This window comes from Cheilinus undulatus, linkage group 21 (assembly GCF_018320785.1).
Source record: "Cheilinus undulatus linkage group 21, ASM1832078v1, whole genome shotgun sequence".
Taxonomy (NCBI): Eukaryota; Metazoa; Chordata; class Actinopteri; order Labriformes; family Labridae; genus Cheilinus; species Cheilinus undulatus.
Window position 1 is genome coordinate 28,052,762 of NC_054885.1, and position 12,605 is coordinate 28,065,366.

Consider the following 12,605-nt stretch of genomic DNA (forward strand, 5'->3'; position numbering starts at 1 on the left):
TGATTTGTGATTAAAACAAATGAGATGAATGTAGAATTATGGAAAGTAAATTATGGGGGAAAAAAACTTTTATATATTTACACAAATGTATGTTTTACTAAAAAACACACAAAATCTGCAGTGAGAGAATTCTTAAAAGAAACCCTGCATGTCAAGACATGTTGACTTGATTAAATTAATATTAGTGTGTTTTATATGTAAGCTGTTGCTATAATTTGGAGAAGATCTAAAAAATTAGTTCCCCCTGTAGGCTATTTTTGTCCAATGCATTCTGGGTAGTAATGCCATTGAGCTATGTATGGAGAAAACACTAATGTTGATTTAATCAGTCAGCATGTTTCAGCATGCAGTGCTCCTTTTATAAATAAATTCACATGTAGGCTGCCATTGTTGTGCAATGCACTCTGGATAGTGATGTCATGGTTGCGTTGTTTTTTCTTCCCACAGCTTTTTCTGTACGCCTGCCCCTAAGGCCTTTTTCATTTTAACCCCAGCGCAATGTCAGAGAGGAGGACAAACAGGAAGATTTGACAGTCATTGAAAGTATGCACTGGTATATGACCATATTCTTGTTAAAGCTAGACTAGAGAAGAGCTGTCATGCTACATGGAAGCATCAAGGAATCATTTCATCACAAAGCTCTCAGGCAACGACTACAACACCAAAATTTTGCCTCAGCTGTTCAAGGAACAAGTAGGTGAAGACTGTGTGAGGGATGAGACGGATCCCTGCAGGAACAAGTCCCTGGAAATAAATCACATGATTATTTCAGCAAGTCTAAAGATGCTCTAAATAAAATGTATTAACATAGCATTTAGCTGTATGGATCAGTGTAAACTTTGACATCTTAACATTGAACATGACATAAACCTTGTAAAATGCATTGGGGCCAAGCTTTGCCGTCTCTGTCAGACAGTGAAGCACGCCCTGCAACAAGGAGACACACAAAAAGACACGTCATGGTGTGTAACTCTGCACAGTGAATGAATAAAACATACATGTCAGAGAAATTCCCCAAGTAACCCCAAACAGAGAACAGAGACAGCATGTGCTGTACACGGATCACCCTGTATTCCTGTTTGGAGTTCATCAGTCTGGTTTTAACAACATCAAGAGGCTGGCACAGGATCGTGGCACATCCGCCCTGCACAGACAGGAAAAAAAATATCATTTTGGTTTAGAAAGTCTGGTGAAATCCTCAAAAAGTGACAAAGGTGAGTCACTTACTGCAAACACACTGGCCAAGAAGTGAGTTAGGATGCTGTCGGTTAGGTAACCGGTCGCCAGCACCAGCTGCTTGGACTGGTCGTAACAAGACAGCTGCGGGGGCAAAAATAGACAAAATAGAGTGGCAGAATTTATATGATTTAACCGCTGGGTACTGAAGATGTCCCTACCTGTCCAACAGAGACTAGTGCACCTCTTGAAGAGGCCAGTGTAGCACCAGAAAACAGCTTCCTCAGTCCCTCTGAAAATGAAGCATGAGGGAAATATAAGAAAGAAAAAAAGGGAGTTGTCATCAAGTTGTAATATCTGATCAGATTAACAAGAAACACAATCACATCATGCAGGGTGAATTCAGGTACAATGGGACATATTTACAGGATCCACCTCTTGTTTAATGCTTGTGGTAAGCCAAAAATAATGCCAGTGAAATACCCTGTGTTTGAAAATCTTTAAGGCTTTATTATTTCATTGATCAGATATAAAAAGGAGAGAAACTTTATGATCTTCAGTCAGATTTTTAACCAAAAGCCAAAGAGAACACCGTCCACATTTAACAAATATGGTGACAGCATTCTGAAAAGTGGGTGGAACTGGCAGTAAGCTAGGGCTCCAGCCCCTTTTTCCAAATATTGCCAGTGTGTTTGTGCAATTTATACAGGGTGCTGAAGTTTTCCTCCAATATTATATTATAAAAATGAAAATATCCAATTTTTAGGTGTGTTGGGTATCTATTTTTGTTGTTGTAGCATCAAACAGGCATCAATAGGGGGCAAGTAGTGATTTCTGCATAGAGACATGCTACCAAAAAGGTCATGTTTTGGGCAGTTTACAACTACGCCAAGCATTCAAAAAACTCTTTTTTGAAACTTTTGTTTCCCTGAAAGTATTGACATATTTAGGCCAAAAAAGTGAAAAGAAAAAAAAAGTATGATGAAATGGCAGCAGACAGGATTTAAAAATGGATCAGTCTTAAGCATGGATGAGTGCTGGTACACAGCGCTCGTGTATGGTCCATTTCCATGAAGCGATGCACTTCGTTATAGTTTACCATGGTTTAGCACTTTAAACTCTGATCTCGCCTGTATTTCCTCAGCTGATGTCTGTCCAGTCTCACTCATTGTGACAGGAAGTTTAGTTTAAGAGATCCAGATCATCTGGCTCAGCTCAGCAGCTGTTTGGCTCCCAAACAACTCTTCATTTTTTTGAACTGTTTGGCTTTCTGAATGTGGATTAAATGAAAGCAAAGGACTGGGGAAAGAAAACTGGCACTAGAACAAACAGTTAGCTGTGGGGGCTAACAATAAAGAGAAGTTTCGTAGAACAGACTCGGTTGTAAATGGCTCATCGATATTTAATAATTTATCCCACAAGGTTTATTTGTTTTAATTTAGAGCATGCTTATGACAAAATGAGGAATTTTTTATATGTTAAAGGGGCTCAGCTAGCCTCTTAGCTCAGTACAAGACTCTCCAAGACTCTCATACCTTCATCTGACTAGATGACTTGACCCTAAAGGTGAGAAAAAATGTGATATTGATCACCCCAAGCCAGGTCAATTAGTTAAACTGTGTGAAAAACACTTTTTTGTGAATTGTAGGGATCATACTCAGTGCATGTAGACATTTTCTGATGGTAATTGCACACACAGGTCCATTCAGAGCTTGAAAGTACGAACTCTCCTCTGTTCCCATTCAATGATTATGGTTGCCCCCAATTACTGACCCCCAAACACATTAGAATGTCATCAGAATCAAAAAACCTACATGTTTATGGTCTGACATTTACTAGAATCATATAAAAGTTTGTCAGTCTGGTATTGTGACACTACTTGTTATTTCTTAACAGAATAAAATATCCTGATATGTATCATGCAAATATCACGTTGCCAAGTCTATGGAGGTAACAAATTGCAATATTATGTTATGTAATGCAGATAAATGAAAGCCATGCTGTTTTTAAATGCAAATCTAAACTACTGATGCTGCCTTCAATCTCCATGTCACACACAGATCCAGTCTGTTTGGATCTACAGATCATATGGTATTTTATTTGATGTACCCCTTTATTTTACTCCTCATATGCAGCTGCTGGCAAAAAAAAAAAAACTGAGTTTTTACTCTAACCAAATCCTGCCTTTCTTTAGAATCTGAAAAGAGACCAGCTGCTGTCATTTCTGTGATGCTGGTGGGTGGTGATATCTTATGCATGTAAGCCTGTTCATTTTCACCATTTTTTCCATTCATTTTCACCTATTATTATTATTAGTATGCACATTCTGGATAATATTCTTCATCTATGCATACATAGACTAAAACACTGGTGCGTCTAGTTCTATATTCTACATATCTTTGATCCACATCAGTAGAGAAGAGGAACTTACAATCATGCGTCACAGGGTCTTTTTTAACATTTTTTTAAAGTCGAGAACAAAACGGGCAGAAAAGGCATTTAAATCCACTTCTCCCTTTAGTTGGAATGAATTATAAAACACTTCAAAGAAAGTTCTGAACAAGCTTTAGCTTATGTATCTTACCTTCCCTCCAAACACGCAGCAGTCCATCGAGGGCGTGAACATAACTGAAGGGAGAAAAAAAAAATCTCACATCATTGTAATTTGCCTGCAGCCAGGTTGACTGCGGAGCTTTTCACTCAACAGAAAGCTCTGTGCAGGATTGATTTCCATTTTTTATATTTGCTTACTTTCTCCTGAGCTCCACAGGCAACTTCACATCATTCTGCATTCTGTGACAATGAAAGATTAAACAGATCAGAAGCACTTAAGTATGACTGGCCTTTAGAGTGATAATCAGATCATTGTTCGCAGAGAGAATCGGTCAATTAAACATGAACGGTGAGCAGAAAAAGGTTGTATCATCTCTAAATCTCAATGCTGATCTAACCTTTGCAGAGCTATCATGCATTTCATTTAGGACTAATAATAACATTGTCATTTTTTAACATTTTAAAATACATGTTTAAGTCTTTATTGATAGTGTGTAGCTATTCATACCAAAGTCTTGATTTAGGAATCAAATGACTGGTTTGAAAACCTGTTTACTTTCAATGGAAATGAGGATTTGGGACTGGGAAAGTGATGAATAGTGGCGCCACAGAAGAAAGGAACTTACATCGGAGCATTTCATGAAAATAGCTAGGGAAGGGTTAAAAAAAAGTTAAATGTGTGATGTCACTAAGAGCAGATTAGTTTTTCACTTGTGCAGTGAGATGTCTGTGGGATTTTATAGTGTAATGAGACATTCAAAGGTGCAGAGGGGTCATTATTTTCCATCACAGTGAGAGCATGAAGAAGCTATGGTGAGTAACATTAGGCTGCTGTCCCATTATGTTAACATCACTAAAATACCTCTAACATGACAACAGCAAACAACTATTGTCATTTAAAAGCTGAATGTTTCAATTTTGGACTTCATGATTGACAAGCTAGAGCTGACACCCCTGATCTCATTTTAAGATGAGGAACTTTATGGTTTGTGTTGATTTTAGCCCCCACCACAACTTATTGCGAACATTTGCTTTGGAACATGTAAACAAAGGCTGTTTTTCAGCATGCTGTCAATAATTTGATCTGACAGCTACGCCTGGCAGCAGTTATGAGGATAAAACTGTTTTTTATAGAAACTGTTGCTTTGCTTATCATGTAGAGACAACAACTATCAATATTCACATTGATATTGTTGGTGTGCTTCAGGGCTACTTCATTATTTTACAAACCAGAATGATTCATAGCTTTCAGTCACATGACTGTATGGCGGCCTGGAAGAACAGAACAGAGGCAACAACCGCTGAACTCTATGCGTCCTGCAGCACTGGCATTTTATTTGCCATCTTTTGAGAATGATGCATGTTTACGTCACCTGACAGCTGTATGAAAAGTGTTTAGATTGTAAGTTTGCGTCACTTTGGATACTCAAACAGTACCTGGCACAACTGTACTTGAATCATTCAAATTGTAAAGGTCCCAGCCAGAACTTGGCTTCTGTGATTTTTTATATATTTACAGTGGAGGAGACGCTCTTCTTATGTTGCCATCAGGATGAAAGTCAACAAAAGCGTCAACAATTTTAAGCATTTTTGGTGGGTTTTATGCACTAAGGCTGATTCTTAATCAACTGATATGTTCATGCAGGGGCGTAACTAGGGATTTTGGGCCCCCAGAAAGAATATTACACAGGGCCCCCCTTAACTGGCTAGCCAAGCAACAAATGTTGAGTCATTTTTAGAAATATCTCTGCATTTTAATGCATTTTTCAAACATAATTTCACCATTTATGAGCGATAATTTTACTATGGTTAAATTAAATTTATGTGCATTATTTTGCAGCTCTGGACATTTGGACATTTTTAAGGGAGGAGCAGGTCCCCCGGTATTGTATTTTACTCTTTTTGATACAAATTTCAGTCTGTTCACTGATTCATTTAGTAATTTTCTGTTCAATAATGACACTATTTACGAAGAAAAAATAAATATAAACACACTTTTCATTGCAGGCTTCTCAAGGACCCCTCCCTACTGTGGGCCCGGGTAATCAGTACCCTTTATCCCCCCTGTGTTCATGTTAACGATCATATCAGGATCACTGTCAGATGTCAGTATTACATGATGTCTGTCTGGTGCTTCTGTCTCTTATAACTAACAGAGAGAATCTACTATTAGTGTTAATCTACTATTTCCTCCTCCCTGAGTTTTCTTTCTCTGCTGGCACTCTGTTTAAGTATAACCTAAGCTTGTCTCTTATCAACTAGCGTATTCAGTTGAATAAGAACCTTTTATTTTGAAAATAAAAATTGAACTGGCTAAAATATGTAAGTGGCAACTGAGACCATCAACTTCTCCAGCAGTAGGAAGCCCACCAGGGATACAATTTCACGAGTTTGTGATGTTACCTGAAAGCTATGAATCACAAGGGTAAAAATGCAGGCTGTGTTTTTAATCTAGTGGATTATACATTAATAATAGTTAGTATAAAATAGATAAGTGTGATCAGAACAAATTTAAAATCCTAAAATGATGATTAATCTATCAACCAAACTCACCTGACGTTCACCAGGTCAGCTGGAGTCCCAATGAAACCCCCTGCAAACCCTGGTGGAGAAGCCATGCTTAAAAAATAATAATAATAAAATGATAATGGATCACCTAATATGCCAAATACTGTTAAGATTTCTAAAAAATATACCTCCAAAGGCTCCAAGGAGGACTTTCTGGTAAAAAGGTATGACCGCTCTGTTCTCTCTGTTCATCTTGTCCCTGACTGTCTCATAAATGCCAAAGCGTGTCAAAGAATATGTCATCTATAGGAGGGGAGGAAAAAATCAGTCCAGGACTGAAAAGAACACCATGAGTCTGATTCAGTTAATGCATGAAGATTTCTACCTGCCGACAGAGCGACGCGCTAAGGCCACTGTAGAGAGCAAGAACACCGCCTGTCCTCAGCACCTTTACAGTCATCCCGATCATCCTCAGCCTCACCTCCTGCTGTGTCTGTAAGTGCACCTGTAAAAGACCACATGGAGGGAGAGTGGGAGGAGATTAGTCACACTTTAAAGAGGGTAATGACCACCTGAATGAGTTTGAATTTGGAGTAGTGAAACAACAAAAGCATGTCTTTTCTCTCTTGAGCAGGAGCCTGTTTTCTTCAATCAGAAATAATTATTGGAAACACAAAGAAACAGGGAATAAGGTTTGGATTTAAAACAGCTTACAGTAAATCTTCTCACTCCATTAAAAGATTTCAAAGATTCACCATCTATCTGCATTGGCTGTAGGTGTGAATAAGAGTGTACCTGGTTGTCTGTCTCTGTATGTCCTGTGATTGACTGCCGACCAGTCCAGGGTGTACCCTGCCTCTCGCCCATTGACAGCTGGGATAGCCCCCCTGTGACCCCAACGGGATAAGCGGTATAGAAAATTGATGGATGGAAGTTAAAGTGAGTTCTTTCTGAATAACTTTCATGTACTTTTTAGGATCCGGGGGTTAGGGTCAGGGCAAAATACCACCCAATTAGCAGGAAACTGCCACAGTATTACAAGGAATTACTTCATAATTAAATACATTATGGTTGGGTAAACACTTCCCTCATATTACCATATTTCCAAGTTTTTCCTTTCTCTGGTAATTACCTCCGCCAAGGAGGTTATGTGATCAGGTGGGTTTGTTCGTTTGTTTGCTCGTTTGTTCGTTTGTTAGTAACATAACTCAAAAAGTGGTGGACGGATTTTGATGAAATGTCAGAAATGACATAAGGAAGAACTGATTAGATTTTGGGACTGGTCGGGATTACCGTCTGGATCCAGGAATTTTTTGAAGGATTCTTTACAATTAGGAGATAGGGCTAATGGCGGAGGTCTGCGCTGTTACCACTTTACACCAGGAGATGGCGGACATGAGTAACTTCAATTCTAACAGCAGTTTTTGGAGCAGCAGTTTTTGGGTGTTTCTATTCAAAGTTTTGGAGTTTGTAGAGTTTGAAAGATGCATGCCTGGTCGAGGAGACGAGTCGGAGCGTAACAGAGAGAAAGACAGCAAATTGTAGCGAGAATACTCACAGTGCTGGGAGGAATAGAGGAATATTAACCCTCTGCTATGACTTCCAGTTGTCCGGTGAGACCATGGGTGCATCTGTTGGCACCCGTAGCAAAGCCAATGCTTTGCCTCACCGTGTTTCCACCCCCCCGGGGAGGGAGTAATTGGCAAATGCCGTGGTGGGGGGCACATGGGGACGGATCCAGGAATTTTTTGAAAGGTTCTTCACTATTGGGAGATAGGGCTAATGGCGGAGGTCTGCGCTCTCCGAGAGCTATTCTAGTTTTATTTTGTAATCAGGCAGTATTTTAGCCCAACCCTAACCCTTACCCTAAGCCCTAGCCCCATCACCCTTACCTTAACCCCTAATCCCCCAACCCTTTCTAACCCTAACCCGGAAAAAAAAATCATCTTATCATCTTATTCCTAAAAAAAGTATCTGATAAAATACCACCAAATTTCTAGAGAATTGCCACAATATTACCAGGATTTACTTGATAAATAACACATTATCCTTGGTAAATACTTCCTTATTATTATCGAGTTACTGCTTTGTAAAATGCCGAATAACTACTATAATTACCACCTTTTTCTTGAGAAATCACTTGAAAAGGAAAGTCTCACTGAAATAAAGTGTTACCAAAACATCTTAACAAAATATTTGCGGATGAGGCCAAAATTCTTAGCTGACAAAATAACACAGGAGTCTCCCTTTGAGTCATGCCCTGCCACCCTTTACACTTGATTTGTCCACATGCCTTTATTACCCAGACTGGCTGTATGAAACATTTCATTAATCTTTAGACCTGACTTCCATAGCCCAGCTTGATGCACTCCTGATGTTAGCCACTGTAGGCTCAGAGATGAGGGGCTGAAAGCACTTTAGATCTTAAAAGCAAAACACTGAGAGTAATATGCATAGATATCTGCACAGGTTGTAACAGGCAACAAAGCAAGATGAGGAAGGTCTTACTTCTGTGACATTAAAATCCATTAAAAAATGTAATAGTACACTACTGTTATTACAGGTAAATTGCTTTTCATAGTTTAGCACTTTTCAGGTCATATTCAACTTGAGTGGTGATGTCAGCTGCCTGCTCTAAATATCACAGTAAACATTCAATTAAAGAGCTGAATTGAGGAAAATCAATTCAATAGCTGGATAATAGCTGTATACACCAAACAAGAGTGGCAGAGCTCTGATAAGGCTGTTTCTGTTTTCATTACACGCACTTAAGAGCATCAAAACAAGCCTATTGACCGCCATAATCAAGGTTATAATAGAACAAGCTATTACCACAGTTAGAGTCAACAGGAAAAGAGAGGAAAAACACAAGAATAAGACTCCATTAACATTTCACTCAACAGGAAAAAGAGAACAGCCCAGACAGATCAATGAGGCCTAAAATAATCATTTTCTTGGTATTGTTAAAGGAAAACTGGTGCTTCATTGGTCCTGAATTAAAGAATAATTAGCCTTATCATTTACCTTAATTAAATCCAGAGGATGTGTTATACAGGCGGCTGCACTTGAGGAGATTCCACCAAAATACCAACGAGAAATGCGATTCTCCGGCATGTTGTCAGAGAAACAAAGTCTCAAAGAAGATTGCAAGGTTTCGACTTCTTAGAGGTGTCTGGAGCAACTTTGCGCTGTCTTCATCCTTCTCCCTGTACACTGCTGCCCATGGTTTGACTCCATTCATATTAAACACAACAAAAAGCAACAAAGTGCTATAGGCCTTTCTGTAAATCCTAATGTAGAGCTGGATAATTTGGATTAAGATGTGGCTGAAGTAGGTGCAGAGTCCTCATACTAACTCCATCTTTCTGTGCCAAGAACAGGGGTGCAGCTGGTTTGAGAGAAGAAGCGTACGTGACCAATATAAAAATAGTAAGACAGCTTGACTGCTGCTGTAGTTTTGTGAATGCTGTATGCATCCACGGATTCCACCTGCATTGGTCAGAGTCATGCAGTTCAAACAAATATTTGTCAAGAATAGACACTGCCTTCCCATGTATGCAAAGGGTCAGAAAGTCAGAATCATGCTGCATGTCTTCACTCTGAAGAACATTCAACTATTGTTTTGTCATCTTAAAGTTTTCTCTAAGTTTAAAACCAAGTTTTCTTTTTGGTTCTGAAGCATGACATGGTTTTTAATGAGCAGGGCAGCAGCAGCATGAATGGGAACCCCCACACTGCTCTGTGTGTGCTGACTCAGAGGGAGTTTAAAGTGTGTGTGTGGGGGGGGGGTATTGACGGGCGATGGAAACAGTAACCGGACACCCACACCAAGTCAGAGCAGAGCCAAGATGGGAGAGGAAGAACACACTGCCATGGGTGTACTAGTGGGGGGAAAAGTGGGACTGATTACCCAGGGCCTCAGTGGAGGATGGGAGCCTTACTGGTCTAACATTTTGGTTTTCTTTTTTCAGAAATTGTTTCTCTTTAAGTCAAAAGTGTCTTAAACTTGATTCCCACGTGTAAAAATCAAGCCCCTAGCCATGCAGTCTCCATTTGCAAACATTTGTGAGAAAGACAGTTTGTGAAATTCCATCCCTGCTGGATATTCCACAATCAACTGTAAGTCTTATTATTAGAAAGTGGAAGCATTTAGGAACAACAGCAACTCAGCCTCAAAGCAAAAGATCACAAAAAATCACAGAGAGGGGTTCCAAGTGTTAGGGCGCATGGTGCGTTAAAATCAGCAACGTTCTGCCGGTACCATAGCTGATGAGTTCTGAACTTTCACTGGCATTAATGTAAGTATAAAAACTTTGCTGCGGGAGCTTCATGAATGGGTTTCCATGGCTGAGCGGCATGCAAGCCTCTCATCACCAAGTCAAATGCCAAGTGTCAGATGGAGTGGTGTAAAGCTCACTGACACCTGAAACCTGTTATGTGGACGAATCCTGCTTCTCTGTGTGGTAGTCACATGGGCCAGTCTGGATTTGGCAGATGCCAGGGGAGCGTTACCTGCCTGACTGCATTGTACCAACTGTGAAGTTTGGTGGAGGAGGGATAATGGTATGGGGCTGTTCTTCAGGGTTTGGACTAGGCCCTTTATCTCCAGTGAAGGCTGATCTTCATGCTTCAGCATACCAAGACATTTTGGATAATGCTATGATTCCAACTTTCTGGCAACACTTTGGAGAAGGCCCTTGTCTGTTCCAACATGCGCCCTGGTGACAAAGCAAGCACTATAAAGTCATAGTTTAATGAGTCCAGTGTGGAAGGACTTGACTGGCCGGCACAGTACCCTTACTTTAACCCCATAGAGCACCTTTAGGATGAAATGGAATGGAGAATGTGAGCTAGGCCTTCTCATCCAAAATCAGTGCCTGACCTCATAAATGCTCTACAGAATGAATGGTCACAAATATCAACAGAAACACTCCAAAATCTAGTGGAAAGCCTTCCAAGAAGAGTGAAGGCTTATAGCTGCAAAACACAATATCATTACAGCCCTTGTTAGTCTAATTGGTAGTTGCCCAGATACTTTTGTCCAGTTTAGCCGAGTTTAATATTAAATACAATACTAATTTTACATCTGACATTGTTGACACCTTATTTTCTAACGTAGCAGCGAAAATACAAGTTTCAGACATTGAACGTTGGTGATAATAATTGTTTTCAGTGATCAGATCTTTTTGGATTAAATTGTACAAATACTTTGGTAAAGATTCTGTAGCAAAACATGAAAACTGTGTAAATGTGCAATTCAGACAGTTTAAATTTTTTTTAACGTTTCGATACTTTTGATCATCAAAATAAAACATGTAGTTATGTAAATTCTGACAGCCTTAATTAAAAGCCTGACCTGTAAGGAATATGACTGAGAACATCTGTCCCATCACTCTCCCTGTACCTAATGTTTTGCCCTTCCCAAATACTTTGTGTGGGGTATAAAGTGGTGCCATGGATATGTGAAATGATCAATCTGACGTGACAGATTTTGGGGCCCCATGAAGGCCAGCAAACTTTTAAATGCAGCAGTAGTGTGCAGAGCTAGAGAAGCATCTAAAGTGGGGTTCCATCTGACAGCACTCTCGGTCTAAACTTGCACTGAATCTCTGCTGACACTGTTGCGCCTTACGCCGTCATCTGCTAACATGAGTGTTGATGTGTCTGGTGGCCTGATGCTACCCAGCGAACCAATTGCAGGGACTGTGATCTGCGTAGTTATGACGAGTGTTTAAATTTTTGGGGGCAATTCCTCATAAAGTGCTTCAAAAACCTTCAGTAAATGCTACGAAACAGAGGTATAAATCAGACTTCACTGTCTTTGTGCTGCATCACATGCACAAGCTTGTGGATAAATGCACCAAAATGGAGAGGAATCAACCCTCAGAACATCCTGAAGGTGAAAAAAAAAAGAAAGAGTGACAAGACAGTGATTTGTGGATGATAACACAGTAGGGGTTCTAAATCAAATGTCTGCCCTGCATCACAGGAAGACAAAACAGTTTGGAGACTGTTTTAATTTAATTAAACAGTTAGTATTTTTCATTTTCATTTCCTTAGTTCTGTTTTTACACCAGAAAAATCTGAAGATGTAAATTCTACATTTTCAGTTTTCTCTCTCTGCCCTTCGTGAATAATTCTCTACATTTATGCACTGATTCAGTCTAGTTTTACTTTCAGTTTGACCTGTCAGTTATTTTTATCCAAGTAAAATGTATGATTGGATTTGATTACAAGTGCCAGGCTTCCAGCAGTGACACCAGTCACTGTCTGAACACTACAAGTCAGACTGAAACCATCATCACTAACACAGCAGGGTATCTTTTTCAATACATTTCACTTCAGGAGGATTTTCTGAGCCTCTCACC

The 12,605-nt window shown here is 39.7% G+C and overlaps 1 protein-coding gene across 1 annotated transcript; it reads right to left on the minus strand.

The window, feature by feature from the left end:
* Nucleotides 1–623: 623 nt before the first annotated feature.
* On the minus strand, nucleotides 624–9,384 carry slc25a10a (solute carrier family 25 member 10a). Its single transcript, XM_041778325.1, has 11 exons — nucleotides 9,262–9,384; nucleotides 6,623–6,742; nucleotides 6,426–6,540; nucleotides 6,283–6,331; nucleotides 3,928–3,969; nucleotides 3,761–3,804; nucleotides 1,398–1,468; nucleotides 1,228–1,320; nucleotides 1,067–1,144; nucleotides 871–927; nucleotides 624–744 (listed from the first exon to the last, which is right to left on the minus strand). Exons 1-11 carry the CDS (start codon nucleotides 9,349–9,351, stop codon nucleotides 643–645), a joined length of 861 nt encoding a protein of 286 aa, XP_041634259.1. The 5' UTR covers nucleotides 9,352–9,384; the 3' UTR covers nucleotides 624–642.
* Nucleotides 9,385–12,605: the final 3,221 nt, after the last annotated feature.

Coding starts and splice junctions, on each gene's coding strand:
- slc25a10a (XM_041778325.1), bottom strand. CDS start 9,351: ATGCCGGAGAATCGCATTTCTCGTTGGTATTTTGGTGGAATCTCCTCA. Junction 6,541..6,622: donor GCGCGTCGCTCTGTCGGCAG/GTAGAAATCTTC, acceptor CCCCTCCTATAG/ATGACATATTCTTTGACACG. Junction 928..1,066: donor ACTCCAAACAGGAATACAGG/GTGATCCGTGTA, acceptor TCCTTGTTGCAG/GGCGTGCTTCACTGTCTGAC.